Source organism: Sciurus carolinensis, chromosome 12 (genome assembly GCF_902686445.1).
Source record: "Sciurus carolinensis chromosome 12, mSciCar1.2, whole genome shotgun sequence".
Classification (NCBI taxonomy): Eukaryota; Metazoa; Chordata; class Mammalia; order Rodentia; family Sciuridae; genus Sciurus; species Sciurus carolinensis.
The window spans coordinates 85532060-85553375 of record NC_062224.1 but is presented as its reverse complement, the minus strand read 5'-3'; the positions used below and the strand labels follow the sequence as shown (position 1 = coordinate 85553375).

General features: G+C 44.9%; 1 protein-coding gene across 2 annotated transcripts; it reads left to right on the top strand.

Moving 5' to 3' along the window:
- Nucleotides 1-2631: 2631 nt before the first annotated feature.
- Rnpep (arginyl aminopeptidase) lies at nucleotides 2632-21304 on the top strand. 2 transcript variants are annotated; one of them, XM_047520617.1, is made up of 12 exons: nucleotides 2632-3128; nucleotides 6947-7087; nucleotides 7618-7766; nucleotides 11094-11210; nucleotides 11820-12055; nucleotides 14864-14977; nucleotides 16021-16133; nucleotides 16307-16415; nucleotides 17892-18116; nucleotides 19617-19759; nucleotides 20292-20367; nucleotides 20793-20926. In XM_047520617.1, exons 1-11 carry the CDS (start codon nucleotides 2685-2687, stop codon nucleotides 20364-20366), a joined length of 1866 nt encoding a protein of 621 aa, XP_047376573.1. In that variant the 5' UTR covers nucleotides 2632-2684; the 3' UTR covers nucleotide 20367; nucleotides 20793-20926. The 2 variants fall into 2 exon arrangements, with proteins under 2 accessions (XP_047376573.1, XP_047376572.1); XM_047520616.1 differs by lacking the exon at nucleotides 20292-20367 and having other exon boundaries at nucleotides 20793-21304.
- The last annotated feature ends 12 nt before the right edge of the window (nucleotides 21305-21316 follow it).

Here is a 21316-nt window from a genome sequence, read left to right as displayed (position 1 = left end):
TTTTTTCTTCCCCCCCTACCCCTCCCACCCCTCTTATCCCTCTATACAGTCCCTCCTTCCTCCATTCTTGCTTGGGTATCATTTTAATATTTAGGTATCTTATCCTCTCTTGTTCCTGATATTGGTAATTTGTGTATTCTCTCTGTATATATTTTATTTTTTGGGATGGGATCTGTGTTGCTCAGGCTGGTCTCAAACTCATTGGCTCCAACAATCCTCTTGCCTCAGCCTCCCAAGTAGCTGGGATTACAGACATGTGACATCATGTCCAGCTTTAACTAGTTTCTTAAGAAGGAAGTTTATTGATTTAAATTTTTTTCTAATACAATCATTTATTGTTATAAATTTCCCCCCAAGCATTGTATTAGTTGTATTCCACAAATTTTTATGATTTAAAATTTTTGTTTTGTTTAATTCAAAATATCCTTTAAATGCATTGACCTATCCTATTTGGTCATGGATTGTTTTAAAATCTTCCAATGTATGAGAACTTTCCAGATCTCTATGTTTTTGTTCTAGCTTAATTCTGTCATGGTCTGAAAACACTTTGTATGATTCTAGTCTTTTAAATGTTAAATTTTTTTAATGGCCCAGAATATGGTATATTTGGTGAATGTTCAATAGTTCAATATGTGATTGAAAAGAATGGGTACTGAGGTTTTGTTGTTGTTGTTGTTGTTGTTTTTTGTTTTTTTGGCAGTACTGGGAATTGAACTCTGGGTTTTGGACATGCTTGGCAAGTACTTTACCACTGAAGCTACATCCCCAGCCCCTGTGTTGTTCTATAAATAATAATTAGGACTAGTTGGTTGATAGCATTGTTCGTGTCCATATATCCGTACTGATTTTCTGTCACTTGTTCTTTCAAATACTGCAAGGCAAGTGTTGAAATCTCTAACCGTAATTGTAGATTTGTCTATTTTTCCTTTCATTTATCACTTCTTGCCCCATGTGGTGCCTATGGTGTCTCCTTTCAGCAGAGAAGGCTTCCTGAATCTCTGCACTATGGTTGTTACCCTACCATCTCCAGGCCACATCTGAGACAAAACAAACACTGTGGGATCCATGCAAGGAAGAAGAAACAGAAGTGAGGTTCCTCATATTCCTAGTTTAAACTAAACGGAACTGGGTGTGGTGGTGCACACCTGTAAACTCAGAAGCTTGGGAGGCTGAGGCAGGATGACCTAAAGTTCAAAGTCAGCCTCAGCAACTTAGTGAGGCCCTAAGCAACTAGTGAGTCTCAAAATAAAAATGGCACCCCTGGGTTCAAATCCTGGTACAAAACACCAAAACCAAACCAAACCAAAACAACAAAACCAAATGGAGACGTATCATGACTCCAAAAATTTTTTACCCTATATTCAAGGATAAGATTCTTTTCCTCCAGCAATATTTACTGGAAAGATCAGGCTAAGTGTCACTCCCTGGGCTCCCAGAGAACACTTTCCTTCTCTGATCATATCACAGTACATGGAACTGTCATGACCCTCTCTTGTGCATGATCTGGGTTGTAAGTACCACAGGGATAGGTCTATCTCACAGTTGTATTCCTAGCATTCGGCATAGCTGCTGGTGTACAGTGGATACTTAGCAAAAATGTGCTACATGGAGAATGAGTAAATTCAAGGTAGGTGTATTGAATGCCTAACGGTAACAAGCACTGTGTTCAAAGACAGAAAAGCAGTTTCCCAAGGTTTTGGGAGAAAGAAAGGAAGGAAGGAAGGAAGGAAGCAAGGAAGCTGGCATTGAATTTATATGGACTTTTTAAAATTATCTACCTTAAGCACCATTTCATAGAATAAAATAAATTTCAACTCTATAAAACTAGAAAGCACATAAGATTATTTCCCTTTATGAAAAATTCCCTACATTGGTTTTTTTTTTTAATCTGTTTTTCTAGTTAATCAGTAGGACCACTGCAACCCACTGATATAGAAGAGAAACAAAGTGTAGAGATGTCACTTGTTCTATAAACTGTACCGTACAGTCGGAGTAATAAGTGACTTGATGGACAATCAAGCATCAAACTGAGTGGTGCTGGTTCCCGGTCCTTCGCACAACAATGGAAAGATAGGCATGCTCCATGTCTTGAGGGGCCAAGCCTGGTGTGAAATTCCTGGCAGCTGTATAGGAGTTTGCTGTTTTCCAAGTGTGTTAGATGCATTGCCTTATTGAATCTCACAACTACCTTGTGAAATAGAAAGCTATTATGATTCCTATTTTACGAATGATTTGTCTTTCGTGGACAATTTTCCCAGGGTGACACACAGTCCTAATAATTGACCTAGCAGAGAGCATGAGAGTGTGAACCAGACTTTAAACCCAGGGCTCTGTCCCCATATCCAGCTGTCTGCCAGAAAAAAGAGGAATTGGGAAATGTTATCAGAGAAGGGTGTCTCCCACGGCCATCTGCAACATTCCAGTGGGATAAACTGGTCCCACTACTCTCTTCCAGGGTGCTGAAGTATCTGCATGAAGCTGGAAGAGTGGGGCTCTAAAGAGCATGGGGAGGGCGTGGCCCAGCCTCTAAGTTTCGGATAGGGGCGTGGCCCTCCAGAACCCAGGAGGCGTGGTCGGAGCGGGGGCGTGGCCTGCGGCGGCGCGTCGCTCCGAGGCGTGGCTTCCCGTGACCCCCGCGGTGCCGGCCGGCTTTGCCCGCGGTTGAGCAACGGCGCTGCTGGGCTATGGCGAGCTTTGAGCCTCCGACCCGCGGCGCGGCTCGGCGGCCGCTGCACTCGGCCCAGGCGGTGGACGTGGCCTCGGCCTCCAGTTTCCGGGCCTTCGAGATACTACACTTACACTTGGACCTGCGGGTAGAGTTCGGGCCGCCGGGGCCGGGCCCGGGGAGCCGGGGGCTGAACGGCACCGCCGTCCTGGAGCTGCGCTGCCTGCTGCCGGAGGGCGCCACCGAGCTGCGGCTCGATTCGCACCCGTGCCTCGAGGTGACGGCGGCGACGCTGCGGCGAGAGCGGCCCGGCTCAGAGGAGCAGCCCGCGGAACCTGTGCCCTTCCACACGCTGCCCTTCTCTCATTACGGCCAAGCCCTGTGCGTGGACTTCCCGCAGCCCTGCCACGCCGCCGAGCGCTTCCAGGTGGTGCTCACCTACCGCGTCGGGGAGGGACCCGGGGTGAGTGCGCCCCCCCGGTGTCCGGCCCTGGTCCCTGACCTCGCCCAGTGTCTTCCTGCCGCCCTTCCGGCCTCAACCAAGCCTAGAGGCACTCACGGAAACCCCAGGGAGGGAAAAGGAAGAGATGCTCACAGCGCTTACTCGGGAGTGCCCCCAGTTCCCCTAGTGTCCCCGCAGTTCCCCTAGTGTCCCCGCAGTTCCCTCTCAACTCCCGGGACCCTGGTGTCCCTCCCCTGGACTCTGACCCGTGCAGCCACCTTGTGCTCCGCTTGACCTTTCCATCCTTCCTGCCTGTCCTCCCTGGCCCCTGTAGGAGCTTGTCTAGTTCACCCTACATTCCCTCTTAACACACACCCCATATCCAGTATTCCGTGTGCCTTTCTGGATAACGAACTATTCCTACGCCGAACTTAATGCTATCCTGGGACTTTTGGGTTTGGGTCCCTATTGTCAGCTACTTTATTTCTGCGTTATGGGGCCCTGGACAGGGCTAGTTAATTAGCCGGATGCTGACTCTGCCCATTATTTTGTGTGCCCTTCTAGTTCCACAGGCTGAAACAAGCCTGAAGCCCAGATAATTAGTTTTGTTTCATCCTATGTAGTTCTGGATTTGATTAACAGAGGACTGAGTAAGAGAACTGGGATTAGGATGTTCTAGGCTTTATAATAACTTGGCCTTCTCACTGTTGGTTGACTCGTAAATCTTAAATTTTTTGGAGCGAATATTGGAAATATGAGGATGGAAAGTTATGTGGTGTACATCTTTTATAGTCAGGCAGTCCTTGTGGAGAGGCCTTGGACTGTGGCTGCTAGTTGTTTTTCAGGGTGGGTTACAAGTTTTACAGTGGGCAATTGAAACTTGTTCATCTAGCTGGCAGTTCCCCTTTGCTCTTAGAACTGACCCAAAGAGCAGTTATGTTCTGTGGTTCACCATTGGAGGAAACAAATGAATCTTGTGATAGGACTTGTTTGAAAATGGAAGTCCAAAGCACACGATGCAAACTAGCCTGGAAGGAGAAAGAAAACCCCAGTGCCCTGTGGGGAAACCTAACATGTATTAGTGCTCCCTTACATCCTGGTTCTTGCTTTTTGGCAGGAAACTAAAAATTAAACAGAATGAATGAAAAAAGTTAAACCCTCCCTGAATTTGCCTACTAAAAGTGGCACTTCAACCAGAAGAATTGAATTTTCTTAAAGACATAATGGCAGTGGCCTGTGCTTTACAAGGAGCTGTCCTTTACACCTTGAATTTCTTCATTAATGGTACTTGTATGTATTCCTTCCCCTCTGATCCTCACTATCATTCTGATAAGGGTTCTCACCTTAATCACCCCAGCACCCTCTCCCCAACTTTAGATTTTCTATAGTGTATGTACTGCCAGTTTTTTTCATTACATTGTCTTCGCATTGTTAAAAAAAAAAATCTCAGCACAGTGGAACGTGCCTGTAATACCAGTGACTAGAGGGGCTGAGGCAAGAGGATTGCAAGTTTGAGGTCAGCCTGAGCAATATAGCAAGACACTGTCTGAAAATTAAAAAAAAAAAAAAAAAAAAAAAAATTAAAACCCTCAAAACTCAAGGAGTGATGAATAAGGAATTTTGGTGGAGGGGATGATGGCCAGTATTTATCTAGGTGTGCTCGGCACTAGTCTAATTGCTTCACAAAGTTAAGTGAGATGTCTTTAAAGCGCCCAATACAGTACCTGGTACATAGTGGGTACTCTTAGGAGTGTTTGCTTTTATTGCCAACTCACCTTTTAATTAGTAGACTTTATTTTAAAAAACAGCGTAACAGAAAAATTGAGCAGATAGTACAGAGTTCCCATATATACACAGTTTCCCCATTAGCATTTTACATTTGTATGACATATCTGATAAAATGAATGAGCCAAAAAAAAAAAAAAAATGAATGAGCCAATACTGGTGTTTTATTATTACCTATATTATTATTAATTATTATTAGCTATAGGTTTTTCAGATTTCCTTAGTTCTTTTTAAAAAAATTTTTAGATGTTGATAGACCTTTATTTTATTCATTTATTTATATGCAGTGCTGAGAATTGAACCCAGTGCCTCACATAGGCTAGGCAAGTGCTCTACCACTGAGCCACAACCCCAGCCCTCCTTAGTTCTTAATGTCTTTTTCTGTTCCAGGATCCCATCCAGAATACCACATATAGTTAGCTGGTGTGTAACCTTAGGTTCCTCTTGGGACTGGACAGTTTTTCAAACTTCCTTGTTTTTTATGACCTTGACAGTGTGGAGGAGTGTTGGTCAGATATATTGTATAGTGACCTTCCACTGAAATTTGTCTGATGTTTTTCTCATGATTAGACTAGGGTCATGGGTTTTTGAGCAGCAATTTACAGAGGTAACATGCTGTTTCATCACATCATATTGAGGTTGCATAGTATTGCCACGATTTCTGACTATTGATGTTGACCTTGGTTGTCTGACTGAAGTAGCGTATCTCGACTTTATTTACTACAAAGTTACCTCCCCACTTCCATACTATGCTGTATTTGTTGGAAGGAGACTAAATTTTTCACATTCACAGATAAAAACTCAAGTAAAGAAAAACCAACATCCCAATGTGGCTTTCTTTACTGCTAATTGCCAAAGCTTGCTCCAGCCATGCCCCACCGGGGCTGCTCATCTCCTTGAGACTCGTTTCTCCCTTTCCAGCCATCTCACTCCTGCTTGCCTTTGAATACCCAACCAAGGACGTTTTGTTTCACCTGTGAAACCTTCCTAGAATAATCTTAATTTGTTTCTAAATTCTAAATGGTATTTGATGCTGACACATTCTCTCCCACCCTCTCAGATATATCTGTTTTAAGTGACCTTTTACTTTGGGCAGAAATTAGGCTTATCATTTAGATTTGCCCTTGGTTTAAGGGCTAACAGAAAGCAAATCATGAGAGCTGGGCACAGTGGTTCAGGCCTGTAATCCCAGCTACTTGCAGGGGCTGAGGCAGGAGGATCACAAGTTTTGAGGCCTGCTTGGACAATGTAGCCAGATCCTGTCCCAAAATTTTAAAAAGGGGCTGAAGGTGTAGTTCAGTGGTAGAGTGCTTGTCTAGTGATAGTCACCGGGTGCTGTGGTGCACACACTTAGTCCTGGCACTTGGGAAGCTACGGAAGAAGAGTTGCTTGAGTCCAGCCTGGGGAGACAGCAAGATCTCATCTGGAAAAAAAAAAAAAAAAAAAAAAAAAAAAAATCATATAGCCAATGCGTACAATATAAAATGCATTTATTCTGAAAAAAACTTTAGCAATGGAGAGCACATATTAATCACTGCTTTTTGGTTCTGCTTTCCTGTGTCTTATCACAAGTCCCAATATAGTAGCTTCTGTGTTTGATATGAAAGCTACTACAGAGGAAGAAGACAGAATGTCAGGGTCTGCAACCATTGTGGGATTCCTGAGATGACCCATGGGATACAGTGGTGGCTCTGCCCTGTGAAGAGAACTTTCCAGTAAGAGCCCAATTGACTGGAATGTAGAAGGATTTTAAGAATTACCTGAGATTTTTTTTTTTTTTTGGAGGTACTGGAGATTGAACCCAGGGGTGAGCTACATCCCCTGGTACTTCCCAACCCCTGCTTTTTAAATTTTGAGACCAGTTCTCACTAAATTGTCCAGGCTGGTCTGGAACTTGCCAAGACTGACCTTGAATGTGCACTCTTCCTGCCTCAGCCTCCTGAATTGCTGGGAAGAATTCCTTGAGTTTTTCCCATGCCAGGCAGCTCCTTTCTCTGGCTGGACTAAGTTGCTGTGAGAGATGTCAGTTCCAAAATGCTTTTCTGTTCCTTTAGGTTTGCTGGTTGTCTCCTGAGCAGACAGCAGGAAAGAAGAAGCCTTTTGTCTACACGCAGGGTCAAGCTGTCCTAAATCGGGCCTTTTTCCCTTGCTTCGACACTCCTGCAGTGAAATGCAAATATTCAGCTCTTGTTGAGGTAAGGAGATAGGTTAGGTGCACCTGCCTGCCCTTGGGGATCAAGAATATAATTTTAGCCAGACATGGTGGTGTGCACCTGTAGTTCCAGCTACTTGGGAAGCTGAGGTAGGAGGATTGCTTGAAATCAGGAGTTTAAGTTTAAAGCAGAGACTGGCCTGGGCAACATAGTGAGATGTCTGTTAAAAAAAAAAAAAAAATTTATATATATATATATATATATATATATATATATATATATATATATATATGTATGTATATGTCTATCTCCAATCTGTCAGGTCACATTTTAGTTGACAAACTATTATCCATCCATTTACTCTGAATAACCCTTCTACCTACAACAGTTTTATATATCTTTCTAAATCCCATAAGTTTAGCACAGGTTTACTTTCTTGAAACCTTTGCATTCTCTAAAATGGATTCTGGGTTGTTATCATCACCATGCAGGTCTCTTGACGCACTGTTCTTTAAGGAAATCAAAAGGAGACCCTGTCTGGGTTGGCCTTCCTAAGATTTTTCTGTTGCCAGGTCCCAGATGGCTTCACAGCTGTGATGAGTGCAAGTACCTGGGAGAAGAGAGGGCCAAATAAGTTCTTCTTCCAGATGTGTCAGCCTGTCCCCTCCTATCTGATAGCTTTGGCCATTGGAGATCTGGTTTCGGCTGAAGTTGGACCCAGGTAGGCGACAAAGACCCTGCAGGCAAGGTTGGTTTGATCTCAGAGTCAAGGAGGACTAGTGGACCACTGGGGTGGTTCTCGTGACAGCATGGGATCCTGTATCTGCATCTAGAACCCTCTGCAGTGGAAAAGCAGAGTAAGCTGGGGGAGGCACTCCTTTTCTCTCCTCTGTCCCCCCACTATCTTCTCCAACCTCCCTTTCTTCAGTTCTAAACCTGCTTTCTGGAATGAGATCACAGTTTTGCTTAGCAGTAGCTGCTGTCCTGGGCTGCCTTGTAGAGTGATGTTGGAACTTAAGTGGCAATTTTAGAAGATTGATCTTTAATAGTATCTTTAAGTTCTAAATGTCCTCTGGCAACTGTGTTCACTATTTTTTGGCAGTACTTGGAAATGGCCCTCTACCACAGATCTACATCCCCAGCCCTTTTTATTTATTTTTTATTTTTAGACCAGTTCTCACTAAGTTGCCCATGCTGGTCTCTAACTTGTGATCTTCCTGTCTCAGCTTCCTGAGTCACTGGGACTATAGATCTATGTCACAGGACCAGCTACCTCAGTAATTTTTTTTTTTTTTTTTGGTACCAGGGATTGAATCCAGGGGCACTCAACCTCTAAGCCACATTCCTAGCCCTTTTTTATTTTTTATTTTGAGGCAGAGTCTTGCTAAATTGCTGAGGATCTCACTAAGTTACTGAGGCTGGCTTTTGGCTTTGAACTTGTGATCTCCCGCCTCAGCCTCCGGAGCCACTGGGATTACAGTCTGTGCCCTGCTACTGTAGTAATTAAAAAAAAAAAAAAAAAAAAAAAAAAAAAAAAAATCTTCGTACCAAATTTTTCTTTAACACTTAATTTCTGAAAATATACAATTTTGATTTCATCATTTCCTACTAGAAAGGGAGGGGTCTCCATCTGCTGCAGATGCATGTATCTAAACTTAGGGTGACACAATGCCTATCTGAAATTAGGCAGATTTAATAGAAACAGAGATTTTGTAAGGTTTCCTGAAACAAGAAATTTTACCAGGACTGTGGGTTTTTCCTGGATGTCATATTATCTACCACTACAGCTCACTTCTGCTGTGAAGGGATCAAAGATTGAACCGCCACGCTGAGGCCCTTTTTCTGGCTTTGCTGCTGCTTTTTATCTCTGGCCCTGGTCTCAGTTCCTAGAGGTGGTGATATCCTCAACAAGATTCATTACAAGCCTCAGACTTCGTAACTGGGCTTGGTAGCACTGCTGGGATCATGAATCTTAGTTACTGGTATCGGATAGAATAATAGATAGGATTCCATTGGTATCTTCTTCCAGCAAACACACTCAAAGCAATGCCAGTCTTAAAAGACAAGGTCTTATCCTCTTCCTAATAGGCGGCCATAGATAACCTAAGGGATAAAAAGAAAAGATAACCCAAGGATGTCATCTGTGTATAGACAAGGAAATAAGTAAAGGAATGTCATTTGGAGAATGTGTTTACCCTTACTAAGGTTCTACTAGTAAAAGCATGACTTTAAAAAAAAATTTTTGGTTGGTACTATAGATTGAACATTCCCCAAGAGTGTTCTACAGAGTTGCTAAATTGCTAAGACTGACTTTAAACTCATGATCCTCTTACCTCAGCCTCCTGAGTAACTGGGATTATAGGCTTGTGCCACCGTGCCTACCTGGGTATGACCTGCTAATGGGCAATGAGAGAATAACACAAATTCTAAACATACGGAATGATTATTTTTTGTTTTATTTTTTGAGCACTTTTTAAGAAAATGACAGCACAGTTTATCAGACTAGGTGACAAAATCCATTTAACTTCTGGTGGTGACTTTTTCCTTCCCTTCTCAGATAGATGGTCCCTGCCTCCTGGGTCTCATATTAAGGTCTCATGTAGTATATTAAATGGTATGGTCTGGTAAAATGTGCCACCTGTCCCCAGTCTTGTTAACCTTGGGAAGAGAGTCCTGGGCAGAAAAGGCCCTTTGGTATATGACCTCTTCTAGTCCTCACCCAGATTCTACAAGGATGGTATTATTGTGTCTGTTTTATAGATAGGCAACCGAGGCTCCAGTATACTGACTTGTACAGGAACCCTGAATTCTGGGGTTAGCTTCTCCTTGGATTCAGTAAATGGTCTTGGACTGACAATCACCTCCCTGCTCAGCCTTGGCTTTCTGTCGACTGAATCTTCTTGGTTTTTTATTGATATTTCCTTCTTTTCACCTTTGTTTTCCTATTTTTTAATTATGAAAAAATTATATGTATAGAAAATTGAAAGGTGGAGACATTGAATATCAATCTGTATGCTCACTCGTTTTGTCATATCAGTTTTATTTATGTGTGGGTTTGTTTTCATTGTAGACCATTTAAAGGTAAGTAAGTCAGAGTGCCTCTGTTAAGAGTAAAGCCATTCTTCCTTAATTGTGAGGAATAAATGCATAGTACCATTATCACATCTAAGACAATTAGCAATTTTACATTATCGTTCATAGGTTTGTCTATTAAGGTTTCTTTCATTTCCAAAGATACTATTAGAATTCTTTCTTAGCTGGTTGGTTCTGTGGTGGTACACTCCTATAATCCCAGCCACTCTGGAGGCAGAGGCAGGAGGATTGCAGTTGGAGGCCAGCCTCAGCAGTTTAGCAAGACCCTTTCTCAAAATTAAAAAATAAAAAGGTCTGGGGATATAACTCCATGGTGGAGTGCCCCTGGGTTCAATCCCCAATAGCACAAAAACAAACGACACACACATAGTAACCGTTTCTTCATCTGTCCTGTAAATAGGAAGAAGGAAACTAACATTTATATGTCACTGTATGAAGACCTTTTGTATGCTTTGCTTTTTTTTTTTCCATACTGGGTGTTGAACCTGGGGCACTCTTAATACCAAACTATACTTCCAGTCCTTTTTATTAATTTTTTATTTTGAGATAGGGTCTTGTCAAGTTGCCCTGGCTGGCCTTGAACTACTGATTCTCCTCCTCAGCCTTCTGAGTAGCTGGGATTACAGGCCACTGTGCCCAGCTTGTATGCCATCTTAGTTAGTCTTCATCACTTATTGATGAACAAGGAAACTGAGGCTCAGGGAGTTTAAATCACTTTTGCAAGACTGCACTCGGTGTTGAAGCCATAGACTTTGGCACTGTGGGTTTAGATCCTGTTACCTCAAGGCAGCAGATGCAGGTGATCTGATCTTGCATCTCCTGTCTCTAGCTGACCACACTGTCACATTTATTTGGCTCAAACATGGACTAAGGCCAGTTTTTCACAAGTGCTTTCAGGCTTGGGTCTCTGTAGAAGTTTCCACACCCTCTGCTTTGTCTTTGCTCTTACCTTTAGGAGCCGGGTTTGGGCAGAACCCTGCCTGATTGAAGCTGCCAAGGAGGAGTACAATGGGGTGATAGAAGAATTCTTGGCCACAGGAGAGAAGCTTTTCGGGCCCTACGTTTGGGGAAGGTATGGTGTTGCACTGAACAATGTGCTTTCCATTCTGCCTTCTGGGACTACTTCCCTTCTGTCTGTCTCCTGGAGTAAGGTTTCCTTGATCTCAGAAGCAAAGGAGAGGAGGAAGAGGAGAAGGAGGTGAGCCAGGCTCCTGGTAGTTGCTGAGGAAGGGACTCCAGGAGGGAGGGTTCTTTAGATGATAAAAATCTGCTGCGACGTTAGAGATGGGAAGAACAGCCAGGGCCTTTGTTGACAAGCCTCTCCTCTGGTGGGAAGTTATCCACTCTCCATTTGGTTCTTTTATGTCTTTAGACTTTAGGCTTCTTAGATATACGTGGGTCTTTGTGATCCCAAGTTGGCCCCCTGTGAGCTACATGTAACAGGGCCAGGAGTATGCTCATCCATGCTTGAGAGAAGAGAAACTGGAGCACCAGGAAGGGAAGGCTGAGGACAGGGCAGCCCAGCCTCTGGAGAAGGCTGAGGAGCTGGGCTTCGTTTCCCCCTGAGGTTACACTCCTGCCTGTTTAGTGACTGCAGCCCTTAGGGCTTGCAGTGGGATGGGAAGTGAGGTCTGCTGCAGGGAGCCAGGGCCTCTCTGTGACCTTCCAGTTTTTTTGGCAGGTATGACTTGCTCTTCATGCCACCATCCTTTCCATTTGGAGGAATGGAGAACCCTTGTCTGACCTTCGTCACTCCCTGCCTGCTAGCAGGGGACCGCTCCTTGGCTGATGTCATCATTCATGAGATCTCCCACAGTTGGTTTGGGAACCTGGTCACTAATGCCAACTGGGGGGAGTTCTGGCTCAACGAAGGCTTCACCATGTATGCCCAGAGGAGGATCTCCACCATCCTGTTTGGTAAGGTGCAGCCTCCCAGGCAGCCTGCTCCCATTCCTCACCGAGGCCAGCGCTCTCTCCTTTGGGGGTTTAGGATACAGGTGGGCGTGAAGAGAGGAGGGCATAGTGCAGAAAACTCAGGTGAAAGTGATACAGGGCTAATAGACAAATGTTGCTTTTAAGTAGGTAATTCCTGCTCCACTGTCTGCCACCAGAGACAGGGGAAGCCATGGTTTGTACTGACCCAATGGACTAACAGGTGGACTCACAGTGAAAGTGCCCCCATCTAAGCTGCAGCCACACGCCATGCTCACTCCTCCCTGAGCCAGGCAACCCCTGTGGGACAGTTGCCCAGGGTTGTTCATCCAGGTGGCTGGCTAATTTTGAGTGACTCATAAAATCATTGTCATCTTTATCTTCTCTTAATCACCTCTATGCCAACTTTGTCCTAAGTGCCTCATAAAAAATAATTTGCCAGCTGTGGTGATGTATACCTATAATCCTAGCTGTTCAGAAGACTGAGGCTGGAGGTTTACAAGTTCAAAGCCAGCCTGGGCAACTTTGACTCAGTCTCACAATAAAAAATGAAAAGGGCTGAGGATGTAGGTCAGTGGTAGAGTGCCCCTGGGTTCAGTCCTCGGTAACCGGGGTGGGGGTGGGGTGGGGAAGGAAACGATAATTTGCGTTGTGTAGGGAGCACACCTATAATCTCAGTGACTTAGGAGACTGAGACAAGCAGAACACAAGTTTGAGGTTAGCCTGGGCAACTTAGCAAGATTTTGTCTCAAAAAGAAAATCTATTTGGTATACATAGAAAAGCACAAAAAGGAAGAGAAAATTATAATCACATTATTCATTCATAATGAGTGTATATTCTTTTAAATTGCTTTTATATGTATATGTATTATATGTGTCTATGAATTATCAAACTATCCAAGGTTTTATGACTGTCTTGCTTTTTGAACTTTTAAGTTTAAAAGAATCTTAAAAACTTATTAAGTCATCAAATTTTATCTGAGGGCCTAGAGATAAAGCTTAGAAGTAGAGTACTTGCCTAGCATGCAGAAGTCCTGTGTGTATGTGTTTACTTGTGTGTATGATATATACATATGTATATATACACATATGCTATATACATATATATGACATATACACACACAGCTGTATAGTATGGATGTTTCATGATGTATCAATCTCCAGTTGTTAGATGGGTTATTCTCAATTATCTATTGACGTTTTTATAAATATATATGCTTTTGGTGGTGCTAGGGATCAAACCCAGGGCCTTGGGCATGGTTGGCAAGTGCTGGTACTTGCCCGCCACTGAAATATTCTGGCAAATGTATTTACCTAGAAATGTTAATGCATATCTGATATAACTTCAATAAGGATAAATTCATAGAAATGTATTTCTGGATCTGAACTCTGTGTGCCGGGGGCAGGGTGTTGGGGCTTGAACCCAAGGTCTGCTGTTTGCTAAGCAAGCACTCTAGCCCTGAGCTACATCCCTGCCCTTTTTTATTTTTGATTTGAGGCAGGGTCTTGCTAAATTGCCCAGGCTGGCCTTGAGCTTGGAATGCGGCCTCAGCCGCTTGAGGGGCTGGGATTACATGCAGATGTGTACCACCAGGCACCACTTGGTTTCGAATGTTTTAGAGCATTTTTAGTACATATTGTCCCTAACCTCCCAGAAAGTAAGTATAGATTTATACTTTGATTCAGAGTAAATAGAGCAAAATCCTGTTTGTGAATGTCTTAATCAGTCTCTAGGAATCCCAAAGGAAATGTTATTTTCCCATTGTTCAGAGGCAGAGACTGAGGCCGAGAGGCTTTGAGTCAGAATACCTAGTAGATGGTAGAACTGACTGGTGGGGAAACTCAGTCCCCTTCCCCTCCACCATTCCTTCAGTAGTTTTGTGTTTTCGTTTGTTTTTTCTGGTACTAGGGATTGAACCCAGGGCCATACACAGGGTTCACTTGAATGTAGGCAGGCGTTCTTCCACTGAGCTACATCCCAACCCTTTTAATTTTGTTTCGAGTCAGGATCTTAGCTAAACTTCTGAGGTCAGCCTTGGACTTACAATTTTCCAGCCTCAGCTTCCCACGTAGTTGGCATTACAGGTGTGCACACTGTACCAGGCTTCCTCAGTTATTTTTAAAACCATAAGGAGAGGTAGAGATCTTTAAAAGATTTCTTCTCCCTTTGGTGGTACTGGGATTGAATCCAGGGGCACTCTACTTCTGAGCCACACCCCCAGTCCTTTTTATTTTTTATTTTGATAAAATTAGCAGGGTCTTGCTAATTTGTGGAGACTGAGCTCCAGCTTGCCATCATCCTGCCTCAGCCTCCTGTGTCATTAGGATTGTTTTGCTTTGTGTTTGTGGGACTGGGGATCAATCCCATGCCATTGCACATGCTGTGGGCGAGTTCTACCACTGAGCTACATTCCCAGCCCGGAGATCTTTAAAAATCTTGTGACTATTTCTCTTCAATAGAAAGAGTTAAATGAAAAACATATTAAAGATCCAGTTGTTATCTAAAAATAAAAATAGACTGATAGGGGAAAGATAACTGTCAGGGAGAAGGTGTGGTTCTTCTAGTCCTGGGAGAAACCTACAACCTAATTAGCCCTGTCCTTATAGCCTAGAGCAACAGGGAGCTCAGAGCTGAGTCACGTTCTCTGTCACCGACCCTATTTCCCCTCTTTCCTGGGAAGGGGGTGATATTAAGTTTTGCGCCACAAGGGGGCAGCACAGTGTCTTCTCTCAGAAAAATACACTTGTAAGTGGTGACCAACTCTTGGTTTTTATGGTTTGTGTCAATCCCAGGGGCTGCTTATACTTGTTTGGAAGCCGCTACTGGGCGGGCTCTGCTGCGGCAGCACATGGACATCACCGGAGAGGAAAACCCGCTCAACAAGCTACGAGTGAAGATTGAACCAGGTCTGGGAGGCTGCTCAGCCTTCCCCTCTCTCCTAATTTGCACTGGAACCTCAAGCTAGTCTGAATTTCGTGTTGATCATTGCACACTTAGAATAGCTTCTTTGGCCCTCAGAGCTCTTTCTAGCCATCCCTGGCCTCCAGACCAACAACCCAGCCATTTCAGACAGATAGGAGTTCAGGCCAGCTCTGTACAGTTCAGAGGTCCATATCATTTCATTAGTACTTTCTCATTCTTTTTATTTTTTGAGATAGGATCTTGATAAGTTCCCTAGGGCCTTACTAAGCTACTGAGACTGGTCTGGAATTTTTGATCCTCCTGCCTCAGACTCTTCAGCCTCTGGGATTACGGGTGTGCACCACCACGCCCATCAGGCCTGTGAATTCTATAGAACACAGCCTTTTTTTTTTTTTTTTTTTTTTTTAAATAAACAGAGGATAGGACTGAGCATTAGACAGGTTCAGTGACTTGTCCAAGGTCACGAACCTGACCAATTCTAGGTTCAGAGCTTTTTAACTACCTTTTTTTTTTTTTTTTACATTCCATGGGTGACTAATGTAAAACCATTTTGTGCAACTGAAGCTCATGCTCATGCTCCTTGGTGCCTCTGACTATGGAAATGGACTTCTTGTACATTGGTAATTAGTTTTAGTCTAGAGCAGTTGTGAAAACAACATGCTCTGGGAGGGGAGATTGAGTAGGTAGGAGGTGACCAATAGGACTGGGAAAGGCTGAGCTCCATGTTCCATCCTAGGAGTTGATGGTCCCTGCCAAGCAGCACAGATCTCAGGAACAGGCAGCATGTCAGTTCTGGATGGCTGGTTTCTTTGTCCTCTTCTTAGCTCCACGGTTACTGACCCTCTTAAGATCTTCTTTGAAGTGCTTTGGGAGAGGCCAGAATGGATCTGGAGACCTTGGCCTTCCTGTCCCTGGGGAAGCTGGTTTGATCTCTTCCAACATTAGTCTTTGAATCTGGATCTAGAGAAGAACACTGAGGGTGGTGGGTTACAGATGCTCAAATCCTGTCTGCTTTCCCCTCTGCCAGGTGTTGACCCAGACGATACCTACAATGAGACGCCCTACGAGAAAGGTTTCTGCTTTGTCTCATACCTGGCCCACTTGGTGGGGGATCAGGATCAGTTTGACAAGTTTCTCAAGGTATAGTCAACTCTCAGTGAGGGGAGAAGGACGAGGAGCAGACAGAGCAGCTGGGCAGAGTGCAAGGGTAGAGGCAGGGGGCATAAGAGGTAAGGGGTTGGAGAGGGCTCAGGAAATGGAAGTCTGCTCCCCAAGCCATCCAGAGAGGCTAAAAGGCACCTCCCTTCCCACAGGCCTATGTGGATGAGTTTAAATTCCAAAGTATCTTAGCCGATGACTTTCTGGAATTCTACCTGGAGTATTTCCCTGAGCTGAAGAAAAAGAGAGTGGATTCCATCCCAGGTAAGTGGAGGAACTGTCCCACAGGCTTCTAGGAGATGATGGAGAGTTATATGTAGTTTATATTTGGAAAGACCAAGGTGGCTGGGAAGACCACTGAGTCAAAGTTATCTTTCTCCTTTGGGGATCAAGCCCAGGTCCCAGGCTCTGTTCCACAGAAGGGTCTTCTCTTGGGTATAAGGCTGTAGCTCAGTGGTAGAGCATATGCCTCATGTGTGCCAGGCCCTGGGCTCAGCACCAGCAGCGACTACAAAAAGATTTCTCTCGATTCCACTTGGCCTTGTTTTCTCCTGTTTTGCTTCTCTACTCTCCCCTCTGTGTCTTGTTTCCTCACACCTGAACACACATGATCGTTCCCTTAACCCAGAGAGCTGCTGTTGCTGCCACTGCCCGTACTGTCACTCACAGGGCAGGACTGGGGCAGCAGCCCCTGCCTTAACTTCATGGTGTGGCCTTCTGAGCAAAGGAAAATACCAGCAGCTGTCCTGCTGTCTGCTTGAGAGGTTCTGCCTCCTCAGAGAGGAGAGAATGTCCTGTCATGAGTGAGACAGTTCATTAGACACACCCCCGAGTCATGCTGTGAGCTCTGAGTCACTCTCCTGGGTCTGGTAACATCATCCTCCAGTGACAGCTGGATTGGTCAGGCCCTGGGTAGTGCCTTCTCTCTAGTCAGAGGTCTGCATTTGAAGGTCATGAGATTCTGTAGCTATCAATAAGTGACAATTCCTGAGTGCTTACTATGCACCAGGCAGTGTGCTAAGCTTTTAATGTGTATTTGCTCATTTAATCTTCACAGCTATCAAATAAGGTAGGGCCTGTCACCACCATTTTACAGATAAAACTGAGGCGCCAAGACATGAAGTAATGTGCCTGTGACCTCCCAGCTAGTTAATGGAAGAACTGGGACAGTGACCCAGGGAGCCCCGTTTTGGAACCCTGATTCCAAAAGCACAGTGCTTTTGCAGTGATCAGGAGGAGAATGTGAACTTGAACACAGTTAGGAACGCATCTGTCAACTGGACTCTGACAACACAAGATTAATTATAGAGCACAACAACAACAACAAAAACCACCTTCACTGCTGGGCCTGGTGGTACACGCCTCTAATCCCAGCCACACAGTAGGCTGAGGCTGGAAGAATTTCAAGTTCAAAGTCAGCCTCAGCAACTTAGTAAGACCCTGTCCCAAAATAAAAGACAGGATGGAGATGAGCTCAGTGGTAGAGTACCCCTGTGCTCAGTCCCCCAGTACTGAAAAGCAAAAAGCACAGAGGCTTTCACAGTAGAATTAGTCACAGTCCCATCTCACTATGGTAGATCTTGCTGGACAAATTGTTGTATGGGAAAGTGACATTAAGTACTGAAGAAGGAGTTTGGGTTGGAGAGGTAGGGGCTCGAGATCTCTAGGAGTTGCTTGGACAAGTTGACCTTGACTTGGCCAGACTATTCTGAGAGCATCTTCTCTCCTTCTGATCAACAGGTTTTGAATTTGATCGATGGCTGAATATCCCTGGCTGGCCCCCCTACCTTCCTGATCTCTCCCCTGGGGACTCACTCATGCAGCCTGCTGAAGAGCTGGCCCAGCTGTGGGTGACTGAGGAGCTGGACATGCCAGCCATCGAGGCTGTGGCCATCTCTTCCTGGAAGACCTACCAGCTGATCTACTTCTTGGATAAGATCCTCCAGAAATCTCCTCTCCCTCCTGGTACGAAAAAGTGGGCTATTCCTTCAGTGTGCTGAATCAAGTCCCCTTGTGTATACAGCTGTATATCCGGTCCAGAAGGAAACTCAGGAACAATGGAGATCTTGGACCCAGGCGATGCCTAGTGCGGTAGGGAGGCAGGGACTTCACATTGAACCTGCCATGTAGTCCATGCAGGCTGGTCATTGGGAGTGAATACAGCCTGGCGTTCCTCAAGGCTTCAGGCTCTGCAGGCCACTCTTGTAGGCTCAGTGCCTGTGTAAAATGACTTAATCCTTAGAACTACTCTGTGACGGAGGAATTATGATCTTAATCCCCAGGCAACGGAATGAACTTGAGGCACACGTAGTTCCCATGACCAGTAAATGGACTGGAATTTGAACGTAGTCATCCGAAGCTTTTAACCATTAATGCTTGCTGCCCAATCAAAATAATATTCACCGCCGATTGTGGTGGCACACGCCTATAATCCTAGCAGCTTGGGAGACTGAGGCAGGAGGATCATGAGTTCAAAGCCAGCTTCAGCAATTTAGGGAGACCTAAGCAACTTAGTGAGACCCTGTCTCTAAATAGAAAAATAAAAAAGGGCTGGGGATGTGGCTCAGTGGTAAAGCGCCCCTGGGTTCAATCCTTGGTCCAAAAAAAAAAAAAGAAAGAAAGAAAAAGTAATAATATTCACCAAGGGGTGAGAAAAAGCTAAAGCATAGGGGTGCACTCCTATAATCTCAGCTTCCCAGGAGGCTGAGGCAGGAGGACCACAAGCTCAGGGCCAGCCTCAGCAATTTATTGAGACCCTAATCCAAAGTAAAAAATAAAAAGGGCTTGGGGTGTAGCTCAGTGGTAAAATGTCCCTGGGTTCAGTCTCCAGTATTGGAGAGAAAAAAAAAAGGGGGGCGGGTAAAGTTCACATGAATTTATCAGGTTAATGGTAGGAAAAAAAGTGGGAAGTATATTTTAGGGTATGTACATATGTTTTAATCCATGAAGGAAAATAGAATGATTACAAGAAAAGAGCATGATCTGCACCCTTACTACCAGTTTGGGGTTAGCTGACTAGACATTAAGGGACATATGATAGAAGAGTCTTAGAAGTTCAGGTACTTGTGATAATAGAACACTACCTTTCTGAGCATAAGATGAACAGAATGATTGATAAAGTGGTTCACAGTGATTCACAACCTCTTTGAGGACCTCAGGACAGGCAAGCACTTGGTGTCCCTGAGAATGGGATTTCTTGGCTTCCCCTGCTGGTCATTAACAGTCCAATTCATTGGGTGTAGTGGCACATGCCTGCCCAGCAGCTCTGGTGGCTGAAGCAGGAGGATCGAGTTCAAAGCCAGCCTCAGCAACTCAGTGATGCACTAAGCAACTCAGTGAGACCGTGTCTTTAAATAAAATACAAAAAAAGGGTTGAGGATGTGGCTCAGTGGTTAAGTTCCCCTGAGTTCAATCCCCGGTACCAAAACAAAACAAAACAACAACCCATTTCTTTCTCTTTTCCAGGGAATGTGAAAAAACTTGGGGAGGCATATCCAAAGGTCTCAAATGCTCGGAATGCAGAGCTGCGACTACGATGGGGTCAAATTGTACTTAAGAATGACCATCAGGAGGATTTCTGGAAAGTGAAGGAGTTCCTACAGAGCCAGGTGTGTGATCCCCACCTCCCTGTTCCCCACAGGATGTGGACTACCCGCCATAGTTGAAGTCACCCTGTGGGCAGAGTGTCTTTAGAGTCTCATGGTCTGAGCTCCAGAGGGCCCTACTCCTCATCATTTAGGAGTGTGGCTCTGAGGCATTGTCCTGGGGAAAGAGGAAGCCTGCAGGCTTAGGGAATTTTTTGCAGATAATCTGGTGAGGCCTGAGGGATAAAAACTAGTCATCTAACCCTAACCCAGAACTAGTAGGGAGGGTAACACATAGCATGGGTTCTGGGGAGAATGGGAGAGGGCTAGAGGACAAGCAAGATGAGCAAAGGCTAGATTATATAGATCCCCGCTTCCCGGGAAAGCTCCAGGACTTGGGAATGGAGTGAGAGGGTTCTCCATTGGCTCGTGAGAGTTGCCTAGTTGGGTGAGGGTGCGGGCTCTCAGCATGAACTGAATGTCGTCCGATTCCAGAGCAGGGAAGAGTGGGCTGGATACAGAGCCACGCCCAGCTTCTCTCATCTGCATGAAACAGGAGCAGCATGTCTGTTGGAGGTGTTCTGAGCCCTCTGACCGCTTCTCCAAGCCTCTGGAGTTTAGGAACTTGTGAGGTAGCTGTCTTACAGTTCTGCGGATTTGACTTGTGGGTTTTGTTTTGCTTGACTGCAGTTGACCTTATGTGGTCCTGAGTTTTATGTGCTGCAGCCTTTTATGTCCGTCACTGCCTTGGTAGCTAACCAACTCCAGCTCTCCAAAAGCTGGCAGTCCCTTTGTGTTAACTCATCGCATTGGATGTAGAGGTCCCTGTGTTGTCCTGGCTTGGGATGCATGTTGAGATTTATCTCCATCGATCTTTGCCACCTAAGAAGATGCCAGAATCAGAGCACCTCTGACTAGGAAGCTCCTTATTTCAGCTCTCATCCCCACATCCCCCTTGGCACTGGACCATGATCCCCATTAGACTGCTTCCAGGGGAGGAGGGCTGGGCAGACACACCGAGCAAGCTGCTTAGAGCATGTGCATGTGTTTCTTGCAGGGGAAGCAGAAGTACACCCTTCCCCTGTACCACGCAATGATGAGTGGCAGCCAAGAGGCCCAGACCCTCGCCAAGGAGACTTTTGCATCCACTGCCTCCCAACTCCACAGCAATGTTGTCAACTACGTCCAGCAAATCCTGGAGCCCAAGGGCAGTTAGAGGTCATACATGTGGCCTCTGTCTCTTCAGACTGCCCAGGCTTTCAGAATAATTGTTTGTTCTCAAATTCTAGTTCTTCAGTCAACGTCCTGAAGTTTCTGTTCCCTCAGGATAGTCTGTTCTCTGACCTTAAATGTCTGTCACTCTTGGGCCTATGCTCTGACGGGTACTTCTCTGGCCCACAAGGTCCTGAGACCGGAGGTCCCTCCCACAGCTCCTCTCCATGCAGGCTGTGGCATTGTTGGGGGCAGTCGGTCTTTTCCCGCCTTCCCACTTTAAGTTTCAGGGAGAAGCAGAGAGGTTTTCTTTCCTTTTCTCTTTCTTTATTTTTTTAAATAAATGTTTTTAAGCAAAAAGTAGGTAAG

Bases quoted from the DNA above. Each gene is read 5' to 3' on its own strand.
- Rnpep (XM_047520616.1), top strand. From the start codon at position 2,685: ATGGCGAGCTTTGAGCCTCCGACCCGCGGCGCGGCTCGGCGGCCGCTG. The intron at 14,978-16,020 runs GTCTGGGAGGCT...CCCCTCTGCCAG, and splicing joins ACGAGTGAAGATTGAACCAG to GTGTTGACCCAGACGATACC. The intron at 18,117-19,616 runs GTACGAAAAAGT...TCTCTTTTCCAG, and splicing joins GAAATCTCCTCTCCCTCCTG to GGAATGTGAAAAAACTTGGG.